Raw genomic sequence first — 23851 nt, 5'->3', positions numbered from 1 at the left:
CACCGTTACCCCGGGCAACAGCTGAACTATCTGGGAAGGGATGCATCTGTAAGTAGGCCCAAAGAGGGACCCTAGGTGACCAGACAGTGTTAGACAAGTAAATTCATAATCAAGACCACGTTTAGTTTCCTTGCCCCTATTTTGTTGAGACGTCCGGTCACTTACCTAGGTGGACAACAGTTTAGGGCTCCAAAAGTCCCTCTCCTGCCCGGAAGTTGCATTTAGCACTTCCCAGTAGGGTCATGGCAGAGGGATGGGAATAGTCTCCGCCGCCCGCGCCCCCAGGAGTGCCTATTCTCAGCTGGAGTTGCAAGGTGAGGTGTCCCCGGGCCCTATCCACGGGGATGGCTGGGGTCGGACGGTCCCTGGGAGATTGGAACACTGAGAAGGTAAGCGAGTGTCGGAGCCACTTCCGCTGGAAGAAGGTTTTCTTTCCGGCTGGCCCGGCGGCGGCCCGCCCTCCCTCCGCCCCTCTGAGGCTCCCATTTGGGCAAGGCCGCTGGACTGATCGCCCTATCCTAGCTGGAGTCGCCCGGGCCCTGAGGGCCCTAACCGGGTTAGACCGCGTACGGTACCCCGGAGCCGGGTCCTGAGGACGTCCGGAGCAAATCGGAACTTCTGACCACTCCGCCTGTTTCTATTAAGTATGGTACTCCCATTCCCTCGTCTTTGAAGAATGGAGAATTCGGGAGCTAGAGGAAGTCATTTTCCACTTCCAGCTGTTAAAAAAATGATTTCCCCAACACCGCGGCAAGACTTCCAAGTATTATTTCCTCGCCCCTTGTCCCCTTCTAACTTTTTTCTTGAAGTTCTGGATAGGGATACACTGCCCTAATCCTGTGACTTTATGTTAAGCAACTTAATGCTTGTGAATATTCGTAAAATTATCCTATGACTTTTACAAGGCTTTTTACAAGATTATGACATTATATCATATAGTTCCTTCCGTAGGCTTCAGTCGAGAACTCTGACATCCTGATATTACCAGATCGAATGCTAAAACAGCAAGAAAACGACCAGAACTCTCAGGTAAATTGGAAATTGATTTTACCTAGCTAGTCGACAACTAGTGTAAATCTGCCCTCTTTACCTAATTTCTCTCTCCTTAGTTAGTACTCATGCTTCAGCCAAAATGAACTAGTCGTGTTTCTTCTGCGGTTAATCGTTTTACCAATAAACCTTTTGTGATTGAGTATCCATGATTTTGTTATCCTTAGGTGTTTCCAGATTCTTCCCAACAGGAAGTAATTTACTCTGAGCTTATCTAGCACATTTTATACATCTTTTATGACAATCACTGTTTTATGTATCAGCTGCTTATGTTTTTAGCTTCACTACCATGTTTTGCCTAAATAGAATGATTTTGTCAGATTCATCTGCCTATTTTGCCCTGCGTATTATATTATTTTGATAAATACTTAGAGAATGAATGGATCTATTGGGTGTCTTCAGAATGCCCAAGACACTACTGACCAAGTTTTATGGTTTTTCAATTTATTATAAACTCAGCATAGTCCCTGCCACTTAACTTACTCTTAGATTTCCCCTTTTAAGTCTTACCAGCATGACTTTTCTCCAAGTGTTTTACCATGAAAACATTCATACATTTAAAAATTAAAAGAATGTATAATAAACATTCATATACCCTTCACTTATATCCAATAATTAATATTTTGACATACTGATTTCAACCCTTCTCACATACTATTTTATTTTCACTGAACTGTTTGGAACTAGGTTGCAGACACTTCCTCTTAGGTAGACCCCCCCTAAGATTTCCAACATGAATTTCCTAAGATTTTTGAAGTAGTTACCCTGCAAAGTACAATATCATTCTTACAGCTCTTATAATGTGTAATATTTAAAATTTAATCTATGTGCAAATTTCCCCAATTGATGGAGTATCTTTTGTACCTTCTCCCCATCTCCTGTGTCGCAAAATTGTAATCCAGTCAAGATTTGTGCATTGTATTTGGTTTTGTCACTCTTTAGACTTAATTTAGAACTGATCCCCCTGCTTCTCCTCCCCGACAATAGTATTTTGAAGTGTTTGAGCCAAAGTATTTCTTTTTAAAGAGAGGTCCCTTTTTTAATTATATCTTGTTAACTGGAAATTAACCTAGAAAGAGCCTTAAATTAACATTTTTTGCAGGAACACCTGATAGTATTCATATTTTTCCAGATGTAACTACATATGTCATTGTCATGGGCTTCTAGTTAAATTCATCCTACTTGGCACATAAAGAGTTTGGCATTTAATCCTCCTGTATATGAGTTTGTTAGTGCTTTCAGCTGGCCAGGTAAACTACCTACATTGAATAAAAGTGTTGCTGCTACTTTGCCTATACTTGGAGCTGATGCATTGTAATCTGCAGCAAAGTGTACTGATGTCAGCATAGTTTCATGAGCTTCAACTCCCCCCTGCAGACTGCTGTTGAAAGATGTGTGGGCCCTGCAATTTAAATACAGATGAACCTTGATGCTATCAGTGCAGATACCAAGTTAACTGTTGCCCATCTGGCTGCGATCCAATTTAAGCAATATTATTTTTCCTCCTGAAATTCTCTTGCAAGTTTTAATTGGTCCTGGTGTTTTTGTGATAACTTTTGGTACCATTAAGCAGAGTCTATTAAAAATTGCAACATCAAGATTATACTTAGCACTTAGTTCATTAGGAACATTCTGCCCAACGAAGAGTGAGTTGTTAGTGGAATTTACTTCATAATCATAAAGAGCACTTCCATGTCTGTCAGGCTTCTGTATTCCTCCTATCCCAGACTTGTATTTCATCATGGAAAAAAAGTGAAAGGAAGAAAATTCACTAAAGCACAAGAAAATGGTCTGGGAGTGCAAAATCTCTTAGATAACATAGAATATTTTCAGCCATCATATTGAAATTTAAATAATCACTTGATCAGTTGCTTTCTTTGGTAGAAGGAAATTTGTTCATGTGGGACTATGAAAAATTTTTGTTTTATTTTTTGTAAGACAGTGCTCACTCTTTTGCCTTGGCTGGTGTTAAACTCCAGGGCTAAAGCAGTCCTTCTACCTCAGCTTCCCAAGTAGCTGGGCTTATAGGTACATGCCATCATGCCCAGCTATCTGATAAAATTTTAGCTGACTCTGGATTCAAGAAAGGCAAAATAATATACTAATTAAGACTATATAGACAATTTAGAAGCAGACCTGGGTTTCAGGAGCAGGATTATATTCACTGACTGGATGACCCTGGACAGTTAACTCATTCTCTTTTTATCTATGAAATAGAACCTTAAAACCTCTTATATTTTTGAACAGAGTTAATTCAAATATATGTAAATTGCTTTAGTTGGTTTATAGCACATGAGATGTGGTCAGAGTATGGTGGTTATTTGTAACTTCTAAAGCAGTCCAATTTGGGCACAGAGTAGGCATTAACTATTTCTGAGCAAATGAATAAATCCAAAATAGTTCAGTGAGGAACTTAATTAAAATCAAAGATTCTGATTCAGTAATTCTGATTTCTGGAAGACTTGAGAAAAATCTATATTTTTATTATTAGTCCAAGGGATTTTGATGCAGATGATTTGAGAAGCAGACTTTGAGAAACAATGTGTAGAATATCAAGCAATTCTCTTTGCTTGCATACAATTGAAATAGCTATCTCAAGTCCTAAGCAAATACTTTTTCTAAAGATAGCAGTTTTAAGACCTCTGTCTAGTGCTAAATTTTGAAGTAGGAAAGGTGATTAGAAGGCAGCATTTTGTATTAAGTAGGATATGTCATTTTTACTAACTTTATAGTGTTGACTACTACTGGAGTATACCAGAGCCAATAGCATCATCCAAATTCACCCAAAACATTTCTCATTCTGAGGCCTAGACACATTTCAGACACTAGACACCACACATTTTATTCACATGAGTCTGAATTAATTAACCAAATTAAGCATGTTACAACATTCTCTACCAGCAGATGCCAGATAGCAAAGAAAAATAAAATACTATAGACTCCAAGTATATGACATATGATGTTACTTGGCATCTCCAGATGAACACTATCAATCCATATTAAGCACTCTGCTAGCATGTGGGCAATTGCTTGAGTGTTACTACTTTGTGTTTGCTGAAAAACATGTTCTTTCAGGACTCCCCCTATACCTTTTTTTTTTTCCAGTTTATATTTAAAAGCATACTATGCTTTTGCAAATTCATTCATCAGTCAACCTCAAGTTTTGAATAAGACAAAAGTATTTTGTTGTTATTATTCCTACCATTCCTGCTGTGCCCACTCACAACCTGCACTAAGCAGATTGAATTTACTTTAAAGGAGCTAACAATAAATATTCACAAGGGAAAAATTCCATTAATGTGCTTTATATGAATAGTATTGCTCCTGTTGCCTCCTGGTTTCTCAGTGCCCACTAGACCAGGCACAGTGGTTTAAGCCTATAATCCAACTACTTGGAAGGCTAAGCTAGGAGGTTTGCGTGAAACCAGGAGTTGAGTATCAGTCTGAGCAACCATAGCCAGGACCCCCCATCTAAAAAAAAAAAAAAAAAAAAAAAAAAAAAAAACAGATAATCAGTGCCTACTAGTTAAAAAATTAGATAGTTTGGCATATAATATATTGCAGTGGCTCTGTAAATATAGAGCAGAGCCATGTGCCTTTAATGTCTAGGCAGGTAAGATTAAAAAAGAAAAAAGCAGTAGTGAGGACTTAAGAATCTGAGCATATACTTACTGAACTGGGTATCACTTCCCAGCCCTAGCACGATCTTGCTTTGCAGGAATGTGAGCTTGGTATTGCCAGATTTGTCAAGTAGAGCTAAAATTTGGATGTTATATGAAATCTGCATATGATTCAATACTTTTTAAACCTCTAACAATGCAGCAAGCCATTTAACTGAATGGGACCACAGGTCACCAGCTTATGACCTTTGAATTTCTTACAAGAAAACTTGATTTTACTCTGGTTGAGAATCTCATAATGCTTTTGAGAATCTTTCTTTTTCTCCCCCATATTTCAGAGTTAACAAATTCATAAGCAACAAATCACTTGCCTCCATCAAAAATTCAAGATAAATTCAAAGAATTGAACAGCAAACTTCTATTCCCTTGATTAGAATTTCATATATTTTTACTATTTGCTACCCACTTAAAAGATCTCACATATTTTCAATATTGAATTATAAAATAGGTTTGCTTTATCATATTTTCAAAAATATTTAAAAACACAGTTTGGCAGCCCATGCTGCTTTAAATTTAAATAAATAAAACAGATTTTAAGGGGAAAATATCTTTAAATAGATCATGCTTTTTTATAGGTAACATAGCATTAATAAAGATTCAGAGTCCGAAGGTACGGTAATGGTAAGCTAGAACAAGTCCTTAATTATAGTAATAAGAAAATAGACCTGGAACAGTAAATGTCATACTTTTTTCTAGGCACTTTTATATCCACTTTTTCCTTGAACCTTGCTACCCAGGACAGACATTAAAGTCTTTTTATAAGGAAACCAAGCCTCTGATTAGTTAAGAAATGTATTCAGTGTCACACAGCTAGTTATCAGTGTGGCTGGGATACAACCCTGTACCTCATTTAAAGTATAAATGTAAAATAGATTGATGGGGGGGAAAACACTCTGGTGGGAAGCCTTTAAGTCATACATTGGATTTTACTCTCATAGCTTATTTTAAATACTTGGAACCCTGGAATACTCTGACACATTTCATCTCAGACTTTAAAAATAGGTTTGTATACAATTAAGATAAGCTAATGAGTTTAGATAAAATAGTGGAGGGAAAAAAAGAGTGACAGTGAAGACCTAATAACAGAATAGAGTAGTGGACACATATTAAGGATGATAACCCATTATGCACCAAGTGACTCTCTGTGGCTTCTAATAAAAATCAAGTATTGAACTAGGGAAACTTGGTGTAACCTACGAGGACACTTTTAAAAACAGATCCACATCCTGTCCTGAACATTTTTAGAAACCAAGACTTGTCTTTGCCATCCACAACATTTTTGTCTTGATGTTTCTGTTTAATGTGCACATTGAGTTAACCAGGAATGGAGTTTGGATTTTAGTAATCTTGTCCCCTTCTCTCTCTGCCTCTTGTATGACCGCAGCCTACATGTTCCAGATGGCTAGATGAGAACAAGGTGTAATCTAAAGCTAATAGTCCTATTCAGCTATTTAACACATATGATCTTGGTCTAATCAATACATGCTCATCTGAGCTATGTATATAATCTAATATAGCATGATTAAGAGAAATATAAGCTTTTAAAGTATTACATATTGAAATATAATTAAAATTGAGATTTGAAAGTTCCAATTGCATAGTCCTTTAAAGTAATATTTGGGGATATTACTCAGTGGTAGAGCACTTAACTTAACCACGCATGAGGTCCTGCGTTTGATCTCCAGCACTGCACCCCCACCACCAAAAAGAAAAAAATAAAGGAGGGAGAAACTTAATGCTATAAACAAAATCCAGTCAAATAGCACATTTTTCCTCCTAAGAGATTGCTTTCAGGTGTTATCAAACATAACAAGTGGGATGCAAAATTGACAAATTAAGAAGAGGGAAAAAGAACACCCACATGTTGGTTAGACCTTAACATTGATTTGATTGTTAGACTCCCAAAGAAAATGTTCTTTAGAAAATATACTGGACTTATTTTTTTATCTACCTCATTCCTGAGATTTACTATTTGACACACATATATTTTATTTTTATCCTCCCTTGTAAAGGTCATTAATGGCTTTATAATTGTCCATCCCAGTAGATATTGAAGAGTATATGTTACTTCAAACATCATTGACTTCTATTCATCATCTACTCTTATCTTTCTAGCTTCTTAAATGTTGGTTTCTTTGGTGGGTCTCCACATTAAATGTCTTGAGGTTTCAAGATCATTCTTCAGATGCAACATAGAAAGAACTGAAAAGGAACCAAACTTTGGAGTAAGCCAGGTAAAAGTTCAAACTGTTTCTCCACTTGCCAATTACGTGATATTGGACAAGATAACATAGGCCTTAATCTGTTAAATGTCATAATTTATGATGAAATGTCCTTTGAAGTACATTTTAGGACAGTGTGCCTGTAGAGAGAATGGGTAGAGAATTCTGAAGTGCTCCTACTTACCTGAAGATTTTAGTGATAAGCCTCCATAACTAATACATGTTAACAGACATGATTTTCTGAAAATCTAATCTTATGACAACATTGTAGTGATAGAAATACAATAATTACTGGCATTCATTGAGCTCTCATCAAATGCCACAGATTCATGCAATGACTTTATATGAATTATATCTTCAGTACATCAAACTTTCTCAAGTTGATGCCATGATAAGCTTTTATTTTACAGATAACATTGACATAAAATTAGGTAATTTAAGTAACTAATCGCCTGACTTTAGATTTGCTCAACTGTTGTACTATACTCTGGTCTCTCTTTACAACTAACCCCACCTCCCACCATCTTTCTACATTCTTCTTGGGTAATTAAGTCTACTAGTATAGCTTGTTCTCCCGTGACATTGACTCTGAACCTTAGTCCTTTTTACCTTCCACTTGGACTTCCACACTGAGTCTAAAAACTTAACTTACAATGTTTATCCTTTCTTTCCAACTTCTTCTCCCCTATATTACCAACTTGAATTAATAACTGCACTGTCCACTTAATCATGTTAGCTCATCTCAGTTATCCTTGATCATTTCCTGATCACTCAAAAGGGATAGAAGGTGGTGGTTGGTGGCAAAATGGAGGACATTTGAAGCTCAACTTGTACCTTTGAATATCTCTTAAATCTTCTCTTTTAATGCCTATTATCATTGATTTAGTTCATAAATTCATCATCTTATCTAAATAGGTACAGATCTTGCCTCTTACAGATCTTGCCTCTACTGTCTCTTGTGGGTTTTCCTTTGTCTAGAATATGTCGCCAAAAGTGAATCACGTCACAGACCACTTAGCACTCTTAGACCAGTTAGCACTCTTCCATCTATACGATATAAGTCCAAATTCAAAGGCTGGTGTTAAAGGCCTCCATTTAGTCCTACCACAGTACTGCCTAGAACACCCTCTCACTTTGTTACACATCCTCTTCTCTATCTAGTGAACTCTCATTCTTCTTTGATACTAGCTCTAATGTCACAGTAATTCTTCAGAGACCACTCATTGTCCCCCTAACCTGGGCCAAGTATTTTGTTATTGTTTGTTGTTTTAGCTTGGTAGTTTTGAGTTGGGTCTTGATATGTTATCCAGACTAGTCTAGAACTCAAAATCTGTCTGTCTCAGCTTCCTGAATAGCTGGGATTATGGACATGCTTTTATTAAAGCATACTGTGTTCATATATAGTTAGGTATTTTCATGTTTCTTTTTCCCCATCTAGCCTTCCCCACTTCCTCAAGGAGAGGATCTGGTTCTTATTCACTGTGTCCTCCCTCATTCAGCTGTAGTAGGTACTTTAATGACAGTTTGCTGAGAGAAAAATCTGATTGGATAGATACTTATAATCCTAAATTCCTAGTTTCTACTCTGAAAGAATAATTCCCTTGTCAACTAACCAGCATCCTTTATTACTTCAGTCTTTACTACCCACTGTTCAATTCCAAATAGAATACAAAGTACAGCATTAATTTTATTCCATAAACTTAATAATTTGTGACTTTAGAGACCTGTACTTTCTTGAACAAACTACAGATTGTTCTTTCTATATAGATAATAGGTGTGCAAGTAATAGCTTAATGAAAGATTCTATTTAGAGGTCATCTTTCCTATAGGTCCACAAGATACAAATCTAAGACCTAAGAGCCAACTTTTTCATAACAAAATTATAAACCTTTGTCTTCACAGTCTGAAAGGTCCTATTATTATTACTTTTGTTTTTATGAAGATGGTTACCTAATGAGAATCTATTGTGTGTAGCATTGTTTCTGCTGACCTGTATTACCACCACCCCATCATACCTTCTGCTTAAATCACTCTGCTTCATTGTCCCTTTGCCTGTTGGACATTTCTTCTTAAGTCTCACAAGCATATCTTCATCATGATATCCAAACTGAACTCTTGCCCTAGTCCTCATTTCACAAGGCAGCTAGTTGCTGAGATTGAAACATCCCTTTTTCACCTCCATCTAGACTAAAGAACCTTTTAATTGTCCTCCTAAAGACTTTTGGATCTATTTTCTCATCTTTAAAATATTCAGTAGCTCTCCTTCAAAATCAATTCAGTTATGATTAGTTTTCCAGACTGGTTGAAAGTAACTTTTTAGCATCACTCCCTTTCACCCCCATAGTACACCCTGGGCTCTGAGTTGCTCCTCTTGGTGTCTTTGCATCATCTGTTACCTGCACCTGAAATTGCTCTCTCATCATCTCCGCCTTACACATTTGTTCCCAAGACTTCTAAGTAAGGAACTTATATTAACTTACATTGCATTATGTCTGTTGCTGTGTCTATTTCTTCTCCCTTTGTCCCTAGCCCCAGGATTCTCAAACCTAGAGATTATGCTTTAGTCTGATCTGGGCTTAATTTCAATGTAAAATGTCTTGTCATATGAATACTTAAATTTTATTCTTGACCTTTTATTAATAAGAGATGTTAATGTAAGAAAATAGAAATAAAGCCCACAAATAAGCATTAGTTAACATTTTGGCCCAAAAGACTACGCTTGAATCACAAAAGTCCCTGCTTAGAAATTCCTTGTGATATGAGACAAGAATAGTTGTCATTTTTGCCAAATCCCCAAAACTATTCAAAAAAGATTTTCTCCTTAGAAGTGTAAATGATTCCTTTAAATGAAAGTTTTGTACAAGGTGGTCTAAACTCATCTTGAGTTGATCTTAATAAATTACACTCGGAATGTGGCCTTTACTAATTTCAAAATTAGTTATTTGTGAACACTAGCATTTTCTTTGTTTAATCTACTGAATCTTATTAGACATATACCACATTGAAATGACATTAGAAAGTATGTTCTAATGAATATTTGTCCCACAAAACACTTTTAAAGGATTCCAGGATCAAATAAGTTTTAGAAATATACAAAATGATATTCAGTTATCCAATTGGAGATTAATCATAATAATTTCTAGAAAAGTCCTGTTGTTAAAAATTTTTTTCCTTCCCAAGTCTCTCAAATTTACAAACTATGAAATCTCAGAAAAGTTCATTAACATCTCTAAGAACAACATGGGGCGATTTATTGTACAGATGAGCAATACTTATACCAGGGTTCACAAAGCCTTCATGTCCGAAGAGGGGAATGGAGGTAAGCAAGGTTAAAGGTAATTAATTTCCAGATCCTAACTTCCATGTTTGTTTAGTCTTGCTGATACTGAATTCCATAATAAAATGGCCTGTGGATAAACCCACAATGTTTAATCTTATTTCTCATCTCCCCTGTTCACAATCATCAGAGAAGATACCAAGGAAAGGCTTCTTTCTAACTCTGTGTAGAAATTTTACTATATGAAATGTTTCAGGGGGTAAAAATCTGTTAGGAGCCAAACAGTCCAAAGTGAACATTATAACTAGTAATACAGATGAGAGCCAGTTTCTATTTTAAATTTATAACATTTTTTGCAAACAAAGAAGGATGATTATTAAAATATCAAGCATGAAAATATTACACTAAAGTTGAAATGAATAAAGAGGAAGAAAAAAGGATAAAATTTGATTTAAAAAAGCTTCATTTTAATTAATGATAGCTATTATGAATGTTTATTTTAAATATGCTAAATTGTATTATTTAAATTCATAATAAAAATTTTAGTGTCAGTTTAGAATTATGTAAAATGATATCTAGTTTTTCAAAATCTCTTTAGGAGTACACAGGTAGAAAATTTGAGGACCATTGTTGGGCACAGTGGCCTATACCTATAATCCCAGCAACTCAGAGGCTAAGACAGGAGGATTGCAAGTTCAGGCCATTGTGAGCAACTAGCAAGACCCTGTCTCAAAAATAAGGGCTATAGGTGTACTCAGTGATAGAATGCCCCTGAGTTCAATCTCCAGTACCACAAAGAAAAATATTTTTAAAAAAAGGACTATTGGTATATCCTCTCAAAAGTTGAGCTAGACTGGTCTTAAACTCATAATTTAGTTTGGTATCACACTAAATCACCTGAGAGATTTTAAGCTGTCTAGATGTATATGATTGATTTTAAAGTAGTTATCCTTCCTAGATATATCTTCCAGTTTTCCTAGAACAGCAAATATTTGTGACAATATTTGGTTTTGAGTTCTGAAGGTTTTAGACATTCAGCTTAATTAGCTATGATAGGTTCGCATACCTTTTGCAATGCATGGGCTATCAGAACTGTTGTCTCTGGGAGAAATGAGAAAATGTGGGAGGAAAGGAAGCAGTGTTTTCCAATTACCCAGACCAGGAACCTCAAAAGGTGATGAAGTGACACTTCATTTTGTGAGGATAAATTAGGGTTCCATTAGTGTAAGAATAATTTTACTTCTATAGTCTAATATGTTTCCCTTAGAAGATGCCTTTTTACTCTGGGATAGTATTTCATTCTGCAGATATTACATAATTTGTTTAACCTTTGACCTGTTAGTGAATATGTAGGTTCATCTGTTGCTCATATTTGCTATTCAGTGTATGCTTTAATGAACATGCTTACTATCTTTATACACTTGTTTCTTTGGGGCTAATTACTAGAAGTAGAAAGTTTGGGTTGGAAAATTTGTATGTTTACTTTCAATGGATACTCAAAATATTCCTCTTAAAAAGTTATTACTACAAAGTACCCACATCACCATACTTCCCTGACTCTGGATACTGTCAGACTTTTGACTTTTGCAGTTTTAAGACAATACATGCATGCACTCACACCCACAAAGCAGTCTTTGCTTAAGGGTCACCTTCTTAATGAGACAACTGATTTTCCTATTGAAATACCTCCCCCACCATTTCTAAATCCTTGTTTGTCCATAGCAGTTATAGTCATATATATTCTGTTGCTTCTCTTACTTTACTCCTTACAGGCTGTAAGCTCCAAAAATCTTTTGCTTTTTTCTGTTTTGTTCACTGATTAACAAAATATGTGCCTTGCACATGGTAGGCATTCATATTTACTGAATTGAATGACCAATGTAGTTGTATGATACAACATAATTTTGGCCATCACTGTTGTCTCTCCTTTGATTATCTGTCCCTGGTTTTATTCATATCTCACATGATCCCGAGAAAAGTACTCTTGAGGAATAGGCTTCAAACATATTATACCAGACAAAATACCCATGTTTGCCTAAGAGCTAGGGCACCTGGGAGAAGGAAATAAATTCTTCCTACTCTGGACTCCTGGGGCAGTTAATTATCAAAATAGTATAACCCAGCCAGTGCTGGCCATCCTACCACCACCTTGCTTAGTTTAGCCCTTCCCTTCCTGCCTCTCTCCTGCCAGTGCCTAAGGGGGTCTAGGAACAAGAATCATCCCTAGCAGAAACCACCTAGGCAGATGGTAGCAACTGATCTTCCCCAGACCAGTCCCAACCCACTCCCTGCCAGTCCTTTGGCCCACACCCTTTCCATTAACAATGGCAGCTTAGTCAAACTTGAGAACTGAGGTTTGGTAGAGCACCAAGTTTCATTGTTTTTTTCTTCAGACCATATTTGGATGTGAAAGAGACATAGACTAAGAGAAAAAAAGGGTAGTGATTTAATTCTGAGTAGTAGGAGTTGCTCACTACATAAAACAATTTTAAGATTTTTAAGTATTTTAGTATTTTGGTGACAAACACACATTTAGCTGCTATGTATTTTCTTCACCTTTATCAATATCTGCAATGTCTAGCCTTTTTAGTGGTATAGTATGTCAGATTTGTGCCAAATAAGGGCCGATTATTTTCATTGTGATGTCTTTACTGAAGAGTCTAGCTAGGTGTTGTTTTTGATAGCTAAATTCAGAGCTGATCAGGAGTCTGCAATGTTATTACCTTCAGCCTAACCTGGACAAAAAAAAAAAAAAAAGGTAGCGATCATTAGGTATCAATAAAAGGTCCAAGTAATAAGAAAACTAATGTGGTAGAAGCTGTACATCCTAAGGAAATGGCATATTTACCTCACATTCCATTTAGTGATAAGTTGCTTTATTCCAGCCTAAGCCCATTTCCTACTTCACCTTCTCTCCCTGATAAGAGTAGTATAGGATAAAGTTGGTGACCAAGTTCCTAAAAGCCGACAGAGACTCCTCAGGAACTTAAGACATTCCAGAATAATAATTTGAAAAAGAGAGGGGAAGAAACTTGGAGGATGGAGAGTAGGAAGCTTTTATTAGGCATGTCAAAGTAGTGGAGCGAGAATGACAAAGACCACAAGCAGTTCACTTGATTATAATTAATTTACAGTGGGTGGAAAAGATGGGCCTCAAGCCAGCATCACTACTTTATAAATAATAAATCTTTCTCCTATAGTGGTGATGTTGTGAAAGATATATGGTAAGATTGCATCAGTATGGTGAAATATCACTAAAAGGGTGGGACTGTCTGGAAGAGCATCTGTGTTTGGAAAGGGATCTCTACAACTTCATGCAGAACACCTTGAACATAAGCTAGGATGTAACATTTGAAGCATATCATTGGCCACACTTGGCATGTACACTGGGTATTCATAACTATATTCAGGTTGGTACGTGAGCACGTAGTATGCCCATATTAGGAGAGTAAACTGAACACATACCTCATTTCCATTCAGAAGCCAAATTTATTGTGTTGCTCCCTTAAAAGATTGTACATGTATATGCAGTACATCCTTAGGATGCTTTTTGTTTGCAAAGGGATTAGTAGTAGAAACTAGCTGTTAACTACTGGGAAAAGTGGGATGTTAGGAAATGTTCGCCTACCACTTCTTCTTTTCCTACCCACCTGCCTGACTCACCCACTTTTCAATTACTGGTGATGTTTCTTATGTCTGTCTCCAGTCAGGGAGAGGCCTATCATTAAATCAAGATGGTTGCATATAAATGCCTTTTCCTCAGCTATTTATTAATCAGCTTCATCTTAAAAAAACAAAGCTCTACCAATGTTTCCCTACCAGGGGAAAATTTCAACTACTGAGGCTTCCGATTTAATACCACCACTGGTTACTAAAAAACTGACACGATCTAGATGCTTTATAAACTATCTCAACCTTGTTTGAATGAAAAGAACCATAGAAAATAGAAAAATTATGCAATAGGGAAGTCCACATTATATAGAAATTGTGATTTTTACTCCATAAACTACAATGGAAATTTCTAAGGTATATACTGGAATATATTTTTGATTAATATTAGTAATGATTTCTCATTGAAGGAAAGAACTTACTGTATCCAACAATTCAGATATGGCAGAAGTGAAGTCAATGTTCCGGGAAGTTCTTCCAAAACAAGTATCTGCATCAGTTACTTAGATCAAAGAATATTACGAGACCTAGAAAAGTTATAGTGTCACATAGCAGTGTTAATATCTAAACACCTGCAACTATTGTGTTCTTTATATATCACTTACTATATACTTGTTTCATGAGTAGGTTGTAAAGGAATTCACTTCTACCAGTAAAAGGACAAAAAAAATGAAGCAGATTCTTAGGAAATTTTAAGTGAAAGTAATAACTTAATGAAATTCACCATAAATAAAGTAATGAAGTGGAGAAAAAAGAAGCCTAAATCAAGCACTAGTAAGAAAAGCTGAAGGGTGAAGTTAAACATGCAGTAATTTGAATAAATTAATACCATTCTTTACATTTGTGTGCATTGTGTATATATTCTCCCAAATTATATTTCAAATTAAACATCCGACACCAAAAAACTATGTTTTATGGTAACTTAGAACCTTGCATATAAAGTTCAAAACTGTCCTCTTCACACTCCAAATATTAAGAATGTTGCTTGTAAGAGTAGACTGATACTTCTGGTCACAAGCAAAACACAATCTAAGAGCAAGGTTTTTCATTGACCAGATCATCATTCTAGCTGCAAGTCCAAACCACCTACAACTGGATTATCTTCCTCAAATTAATTCTTATTTCTTGTTAAATTTAGGGCAGTTGTCTGTGGAAGATGTAACCACAATGGTGCTGTGTAACCCAAACTTTTGCCCTTAAAATCTCTGACTCTGGAAAAAACTGGAGAAAATGCAGCAAGCAGCACAGGATACAATTCACCAACAGAAATGGCAGAAAAAGAACACAGCAGCAAATAACCCAATGATGAGAACTTACTATAGGGAACACCCTACCTATACCTACCTACCACTTAATAACTAGAAAACAGTCTGCATCTGTATACTGAAAGTAGTATTTAAATAAAACTGGTAACATTCATATTCATATAATGAAAATAAAATCCCCAAGATTGATAAAACTTGTGAATTTAAACAGTGGTTTGTGTTGACCAGAAGCAGTTATAACTTTGAATCAAATCTTACAGAATATTCTTTAACTCATGTTTTAGAATTGCAAATTCTTCATTCCCTACTGCTTGTGTTTATATTTACAGGTACGAGTGACTGTTAACTTGTATATACAGAGGATCTTTACATGTTTATTAAATACCTGAATTTGAAGATACCTTCTAATCTCAAAGTGTTTGAGCTTATACATTACCTAATTTTAAAAAAATTTTCATCAATTTTGTGTGCCATATCATGTTTAATACTATCTTGCCTGACCAGTAATGATCCTACCATAACAAAACTGATTTCTTCACCTATTTTGTAGTCAGCTAGGCTTTTAATTATACTAATTTTAAGGACTAAGGAATTACATGACTACCTTTATCATCCAAGTGTCAAATACAATTAAAAACCTGAAACTGCTTATAATTATGTAAGCCTGAGTAATATGGGCTTGAAAGACATGAGGTAAAAAGCTGTATCTAAAACTATTATTTTTTTAAAATCCTTGATTGGTTTGCTGCAGTTGATAGGCAATTTAAATTATTGTAGACATTGAGGCCTTGCTAAGTAATCAGGCTCTGTAAAAGAGTTAGAAATGTGATCATTCTTTAGATAATTATTATTTATTGGCAGCTAGTATTTTTTTCAGACAATAGGTAAATGTAAAGCTTTCAGTCATTGCATACCACTTTTTGTTATGTGTGTATATATGTATACACATGCACATATATATGAAATTTCATTGAGCTGTAGATCAGATCAATAAAGTGTGTAGGCATTTTTTTCCCACTATACTCTTCAAAGTACTGTACTTTTGATTTAAATGTTTGTAAGTTAAAAAAAAAAAAAGTTTGTAAAGAACATAGCTTAAATTCCCTAGGTCCAAATGCATACCCTTGTATGATTTAACATTTGCTGTATGAAATTAAAAAGGGTTTTATTTTTGTTTTGCCATGCTGAGGATCAAATTCAGGTACAAGCAAGAAACTAAAAAGGTTTTTTAAAGACCAAAAATAAGTCTACTCCCAATAAAGAATCAACACTGCTTCACATGTTTTATTTTGTTGTACATTCTTGTAGAACCGGGATCGATCGTTTTTCCAGTTTTGTAGAAAAATAGATGTTCCAGCCACCATTTACTTAACTGTCTAGTCTTTAAAGACCAATCAGTATGTTCCCTGGAAAGATGAATAAGTCTTATGACTAACTCATTTTTTAAAAATTCTTTAAAACAAATAACTTTTTTTTACTCCCAAAGCACAGTATTTCAACAGCAGCAGCCAACATGGGGTTTTAGCAGCTTAACTTTGCCCCCTAAATAAAGCTTTGTATAAACCAGTGATTTTACTACAAAAAACACTGTCCTTGAAAGAAAGGAGTGGCAGTCAGACATCAATGCAAAACTTGGAATGATTAGGTCATAAACATGGCACTTACAAAAAGTAGCTTATTAGAATATTCCACTTAAGCGGATATTTTTCTGTCTCTTCTTTATCACCTCAAAAATAAAAAAAAAAGAAAAAAAGAAAACACTTCCTTTAAAAATCCCCCTTAAATGTAAGTTTATAAAATTTCAGAAATGCCTTGTACCCAAAACAAGTGCTTAAAAAAAAAAAAAAAAAAAAAAAAAAAAAAAACCTGTTCTAACAACTCTTACAATTCAGATATATATTTTTTATAACATCTTAAGACTGCAAGAGTTATTATATGTTCTTATATTCAGTAGCTCTCTGGTTTAAGGCGACCTCCATCTCCTTCGCTTACAAAACGCTTTCTGCCCCTGAAATGGAAAAAAAAAAATATGAAAGAGATAAATTCTGACTCTATTTAATGAAAAAAAATAGAATTGAAGGGTTTTATTGTTTATAAAAAGGTCAACATGTTTTGAAAGACTTTTTTTCCCTGCTATACATCTTAGCATAAAATCTCAAGCAGCAAATCTGAGTAGTTTGTTTAAAAAGCTTACTTATTGAAATAAGTTTATCTAACTGGAGTTATGTTATTTAAAAAAATGTTAAAATAAGAAAACTTGAAACAAACATTTTATTTAGAATATTTATTTTTGCTACATTATGAAAGCTAAACTGAGCCAAATAGGAAACACTAATATGATTGAGACTTACACATACTAGAAATATGGAACCTATCAAACTATCCATTATAACTTAAAAAAAAGTTTTAAGCCTTTTCCCAGCTATAAAAACTCCATAATCTGAATGTGGAAAAACTAATCAATCCAGTTAATTCTGTCTTATGCCCCATTTTGGGATTCTTGCCATTTCAAACTCAAGAAGCCATTCCATATAATGTAACCACACTCTAGCTACATGTAGTAGCAATAGTCTAGGAGGAACAGCTGGTCAGCAACCTAAAGCTACAGATGGAAAACAGAACTTATGAACAATTAGCCCTTATTCTCTCACCCCAACTAACATGCACAAACATGCAAGACCATTACAAATGCATACTTAACCCAAATAAGCAAAAGGATAGAGGACAAAAGTCCAAGTTGTTCGGTGTACCCTGAAAATTTAGGTATCTCCTCAAATGACCCTCAAGAGTAGAGCTATAATAGAAATCAACATTTTCAAACAAGCTCAAAAACTATAAAACAGTGTGAATGTATTGACTCCTTTTCACATTTAACTGTGACTAAGTGGAAACAAGCTACATTTTCTTAAACATAAGACTTTAGACTACATATTATGAGCTCTAGGCAGGGAATAAGGTCAATAGGGAGAAATCTTGACAAAGTTGAGTGATTTTACTGATGCATACCATTTGGCATGTCAGTACATTTATAAATGGTGCCATCAATAAATGAAGGTCTATATTTCCAAATGTTTCTGTCAAAACCATTAAACTGAATCTTTTGCCATTTTCTTTTCCTTCTCTTGTAATGGCTTCTAAATTTTCTAAAGCAAAGGACCACAATAGGAAATATATTTTGAGATTCAATTTTCACAATGCACTTAAATATTACAAGTTCAGAAATTTTTTTCAGATTAAAAATTTCCAAAGTATTATGTAAAATGCAAGTCTACTACTAAATATACCTATTACATCATGTTTCATGAGCAAAAAACCCTAATTCAAGTTACATCTTATTAGAATTACTTCCAAAGAAAAACACCCCTGTACACACACATATGTGCATGTGTGCCCATGAACATACTTCTAACAATTAGCCTCAATTCTCCAACCTATAAAGAAGTAAAGGAAGCCACACAGTATGGGAAAGAGCCTAAATCTTTGGAGCCCGTAAACATCTGAGTTCATACTTGTCCTCTACCATGTATTAGTCATGTGACATTAGAAAAGGTACAGTACACTTCCAAAAGCCTCAATTTTCTCTCTTGTAGATGATGATACCTACTTTGAAGTAACATTTAAACTACATAAAGCCTTGTACAATAGGGAACTGCTCCACAAAATTAGTCTGCTTCAGATATACTGGGGTTTTCATAAAGCAGTCCTTATACAGATTTACAAGGGGGCAAAATAAGCTTTACCCTTGTTTCTCTATAAAACTCAAAACAATGACTCATGCTCTTCAGTCGCTTCAGAGAAGATACTATTATTTTCCTGACAGAGCTGTAATGACAGAAAACTCTTACCTTAACCTTCCCAAGTACCTCATCCAGGATTTTATATTGTGATAATAGTATTTAAATGAAGTACCTTGAAGGACAAAGATCTCTTAGTTGTTTGGAAATAATTCCAGCCTGAAAACATTCTTCTACAAATCTCTCAAGCACAGAGTATGAATGTGGGACATCCAGATTAATGTCCGGAATTTCATTATAAATTCTTTCATAACCCTAAAACAATGAAATTATATATAGAATTGTTAGTCCATATAAAATACATGTCATAAGATAGAATGAATCAGACCTAACTTCCCTATGTGCATGTATGATTGCATGACCAATGTAATTCAACACCATGTACAACCAGAAGAATGAGAAGTTATACTCCATATATGTACCATATATCAAAATACATTCTACTATAAGAAGAAATAAATCCATGTTATCTATATTTAAGGCCAAATGTTTATGTTGTATAAAAGTCATATTTCAATCTTGAAAAGTACAGTAAGTACATTTGTTACAGAATGTTTTCTTCAAAACTTCTCAAAAGAGCTGCAAATAAACATCAGACAAAATCATTCCTTGTCTACTTATCTACATGTGTACTACCTTTCTCAAAACCCAAGGCAGATAAAAAAAACCACATTTCAATAATACATAAAACTTTAAAGAGGAAAAAAGTATAATTTGTTCAAAGTTCGTGTTTTTCTCTAGATATAAAATAGAAACTGTCTTGTTATAGAAACGAACCCATGAGGTGTAAAACAGTCACATTTTTTTCAAAACAGGCCAAAAAAACACTTGACATGTTACCTTTAAAGAAATGGCTCCAAATGTTTCAGACCTCAAACACTGTCATTAAAAAAAAAAATCCTATAGGCATAACAACACTAAATATGCCTAAAAGAAACTTTCATTGATTATGATTAATGACTCATAATCTTTATTCTCTCTCTCTATATAAGGCATAAGTCCAAAAATTTTCAAAGTATTAATACTCACTCTCTTCATTTGGTCTACAGTGATAGTAGAAGACTTCCAAAGAGATTTTAATAATCCAAAATCATCTTGAATGCACTTTCTCCAGTTGACTCTAAAACCATAACAATAGCCTAAAATTGGAATGAATGAATAAGTTTTTGTTCATTAATTCATATGTATAAAATCACCAATATGATTTTGTAATGATCATAAAAATTTAAGAACCACTTTAATATTTTTATAAAGAAGGATGTATGTTATTAAAGAAGCATTTAGTCACTACAGTGCAAAAATAAATGTTTAAAAAAATTATCTTTAGCACAGCAAAGTAATCTTACTTCATACACAAGCTCATGGTGAAAATGAGGTACTTCCAGTTCCTTAAGGCAATGTTCAGCTTCAGATATGTCTCCAGAAAGTAAATACTCTTTCAGCAGCATATCAATCTATTAGATTTAAAAATTGAAAGGTGTTAGAATTCTGACTTCTAAAAAGTTGTGCTTGCCTAAAGTATTTTACCCTCAGGTCAATGTATTATATGATGAAAGAACAAGTCACAAACAGCTATCTAAAAACACACAGACTTATCATGGTACTCTAATAAAGAACTTTTTTCATAATTAAAAAATTTCCAACTTTTAAATGATTAATAAATATGAAGCAAATGCAGTGCTTCAGTGTCTGAATAATCACTGAAATTTACAAGTGGTTCTATTATATACAACCTGGGTTGTGACCACAATGCCTCAGTGTTGAAAATAAAGGACTTTAAATACCACTAGAGGGCACTAACTTAAAGTCTCTGAATTTTTAAACTGACACAAAATAATTTATTTTTATCAGGATAATCTTAAAACTGCAATGGGAGCCAAAAAATAAGATGATAACAAGGCATTATTCAATAGGGCAAAGATCTCCATGTAGTTCTCCTCTTCTCTACAAATGAGGATTCAAAACCCATTACCTAAAAATGTTCATCAGTAATTCAGGTGTCAGTCGTAGCTTAAGTCCCCCTCCAATTCCAGTACTACTGACTGAACTTAGGGCCTGGCATGTGGTAGGCCAATACTCTACTACTAAGCTATATCCCCATTCCTTTTTATTTTGAGACAGGGTCTCAAAGTACCCAGGCTGGACTTGATCTTATAATTTTCCTGCCTTAGCCTCCAGAATAGCTGGGATTACAGGTGTGCTACAACATGCCTGGCTAAGAAACTCTTGGTTCTTCCACTCAAGCTTGTTCAATAAAATCTATGACTCTAGAAAACAGTGGTAAAAGTTATTCCATGAAAGAGCTTCAACTAGGAATGTTCTTTCTCATGAATTTCCTATAAAATCACCTTTGTATCTAGTGGACACTCAATGAATGCTGGCTGATTGAATAAAATAATCTTATTTAAGTATCCTCTACTTTCAACTTCTACCATGTATTTTCATAAAAAGTAAATTAAAATTTGATCCCTAGAGTACATCCTGAGCTGGGAGTGATGACACACACCTATAATCCCAACAACATGAGAGGCAGAGACAGAAAGATCACAAGTTGGAAGCCAGCCTCAGCAACTCCGTGAAACCGTCAGCAACTCAAGTGAAACTGTGTTAAAAAAATCAAAGACTGAAGATGTAGCTTAACAATAAAGCACCCCTGCGTTCAATCCCAGTACCAAAAAATTAAATAGGATATATCCTGATGAAGTCCTACTATCACACTTTAAGAAAGTAAATATTTAAAGCACAGCATACAATAAAGCATTTTTGCTTTATAATTACTCATTAACATTTGTTACTTAAATTATATTACTTAGCTTTGACTTTTTCCCCCCCTGGTACTAGGGATTGAACCCGTGGGCACTTTACCACTGAGCCACATCCCCAGCCCTTTTTATTTTTGAGTTTGAGACAGGATCTTGCTAAGCTGCTTAGAGCCTTGCTAAACTGCTAAGGCTGGCCTTGAACTTTCTATCCTCCTGCTTCAGCCTCCCAGGTTCCTGGGATTATAGGCATGTGTCACTGCACTCATTAGTTTTAACATTTTGATAACATGAAAAGTAAAATGTTCCCCCTCAGATTCCATGCATTTTTAAGAATGATAAATTACAAAAGTCTTTGTCCAACCCTCCTTCCTTTTACATAAATAAATACCTAAATAATGTCAAACTGAAATTCACATTTTGGTAGTTTCGATTTTTATCTCATGCATTTTTTTATTGAGAAAGAATTCAGATAACCTCAAACAGTCTGTTTCTCAAATATCTACTTTGAAAAATATCACCATCTTAATCACAGTAAATGTTCTAATCCATAAACATGGGATGGCATTCCATTTAGGTCTTTAGTTTCATTCAAGCAATGTTCGGCAGTTTCCAGAGTACAAGACTTGCATTTATTCTGTTAAATTTCTTAGCAGTTTATTTTTGATGATATTGTAAATGCAACTGTAGCAACTGTAAATTTTATTTTAATCACTGTTACTATATAGATATAGAATTGAATTTGTGTGTGTGTGTGGTGGGGGTACTGGGGATTGAACCATGGCCTTGTGCATGTGAGGTGAGCTGTCTAATTTTTTATACTGATCTTATATCCTGCAACCTTGCTAAACTGCTATGGTTTTTGTTTGGGGAACTTATTTTATGGATCAGGTTTTCTACCTACAAATCAGAGCTAGTTTTACTTCCTTTCCAATCAGAATGTCCTTTATTTCTTTTTGTTTCCTAATTGCCCTGGCATCTTAGTCATTTTTATAACTCAAATTTTTCTAATAATTCTTTAATTTTTTTACAACACTGTGACATTAGAAACACTGACTTGACTATTATTTTAACATATAAAATCAAAAAGTAAATGCTCTACCTTCCATCTGTGCTCCTTAAACTAGATATAAAATATTAAATCAATTACATAAAAGATTGAAAACAATTATACTCACATGAAAAATTATGCTAAAAAATCACAAACACATAAACTTTACAAGTCATGACTTTCTTAAAGATCTACAGGAAAGGACATTAACTTTTTTGTTATAGAACACCAGAAATAATTTCATAGGGAAAAAATCTGGCATTTTAATGCAATAAATCAATTGCGCCTCTTTTAAGGAATGATGTAATGGTAGTGAACTTCCTCACAAATACAACACTGATTTGCTCTAGTGGCTCATAATTCATCATTCTTAGATCTAACACTATTCAGTTTCAAATGCTCATATAAAAACATACTTATTGAACTAACTACAAAATGGTCTCATTTCAACAGTATTTTTAAAAATTTTAAATATGTTAAAAGACTTCAGCATTCCTTAGAATTCAGACAGGCTTCTGTGTTTATGAAAACTTTTAACAGTATCATTTTTAAGTCACAGAAATGAAAAAAAATAATTATGTAATTATAACTTAGTATAGTACTTATAGTAAAGGGCATAAAGTTAACTTAAAAGGACCAATTTCCATTTGCCAGCTGAGACTAAGTTGAATTTTTGCCCCCAAAATAACAGCTAGTAGGGCATTTCTTCCTTTCACAGAAATACTATATAATTAAAATGAAACCCAACAGATACCTCTTTAACAAGGTGATTGACAGACTGCTGCCCGCCTCCAGAGCCCCACCACACTATCTTTACGCTTTCCACCTTTAGACATACTCAGGAGTACAGTTGCCTTATCCAGAGCAGCTCTATAAAAACAAAGTATTTAATTTTGGTACTTGGACATGCATGAGGTTTACAAATTATGGTAAGATGACAAAATCTTATGTGTACTGAAAATTTTCATGTAGTACAAGTAATATTAAATTTCAAAACCCATTTTTTAAAATATTTTCAAAATAAAAAGGAGTGAAAATTAAGATTTTCCTGTTCTAATAACTTCCATTTCTCAAGAAAATCAAA

The 23851-nt window shown here is 34.6% G+C and overlaps 3 protein-coding genes across 3 annotated transcripts in view; 1 reads left to right on the top strand and 2 right to left on the bottom strand.

Moving 5' to 3' along the window:
• Nucleotides 1-382, bottom strand: part of Shoc2 (SHOC2 leucine rich repeat scaffold protein) — an 84965-nt gene extending 84583 nt beyond the window's left edge. The window contains exon 1 of the mRNA XM_047552809.1: nucleotides 166-382. The gene's annotated coding sequence lies outside the window, so the exon portion shown is untranslated. The remainder of the gene's footprint in view (nucleotides 1-165) is intronic.
• On the top strand, nucleotides 362-16443 carry Bbip1 (BBSome interacting protein 1). The gene is given in 5 exon segments (XM_047552815.1): nucleotides 362-644; nucleotides 940-1029; nucleotides 6846-6964; nucleotides 14309-14383; nucleotides 15035-16443. Coding segments are annotated over 2 exon segments (270 nt in total). The 5' UTR covers nucleotides 362-644; nucleotides 940-1029; nucleotides 6846-6964; nucleotides 14309-14339; the 3' UTR covers nucleotides 15261-16443.
• Pdcd4 (programmed cell death 4) overlaps nucleotides 16421-23851 on the bottom strand; it is a 24245-nt gene continuing 16814 nt past the window's right edge. The window contains 7 exon segments of the mRNA XM_047552813.1: nucleotides 16421-17171; nucleotides 19073-19212; nucleotides 19987-20039; nucleotides 20042-20096; nucleotides 20304-20411; nucleotides 23522-23569; nucleotides 23571-23637. Of these exon segments, the coding sequence (XP_047408769.1) occupies nucleotides 17111-17171; nucleotides 19073-19212; nucleotides 19987-20039; nucleotides 20042-20096; nucleotides 20304-20411; nucleotides 23522-23569; nucleotides 23571-23637 (532 nt within the window). The 3' untranslated portion in view covers nucleotides 16421-17110.

This window comes from Sciurus carolinensis, chromosome 5 (genome assembly GCF_902686445.1).
Source record: "Sciurus carolinensis chromosome 5, mSciCar1.2, whole genome shotgun sequence".
In the NCBI taxonomy this organism is placed as follows: Eukaryota; Metazoa; Chordata; class Mammalia; order Rodentia; family Sciuridae; genus Sciurus; species Sciurus carolinensis.
This window is presented reverse-complemented; position numbering and strand designations above follow the sequence as displayed.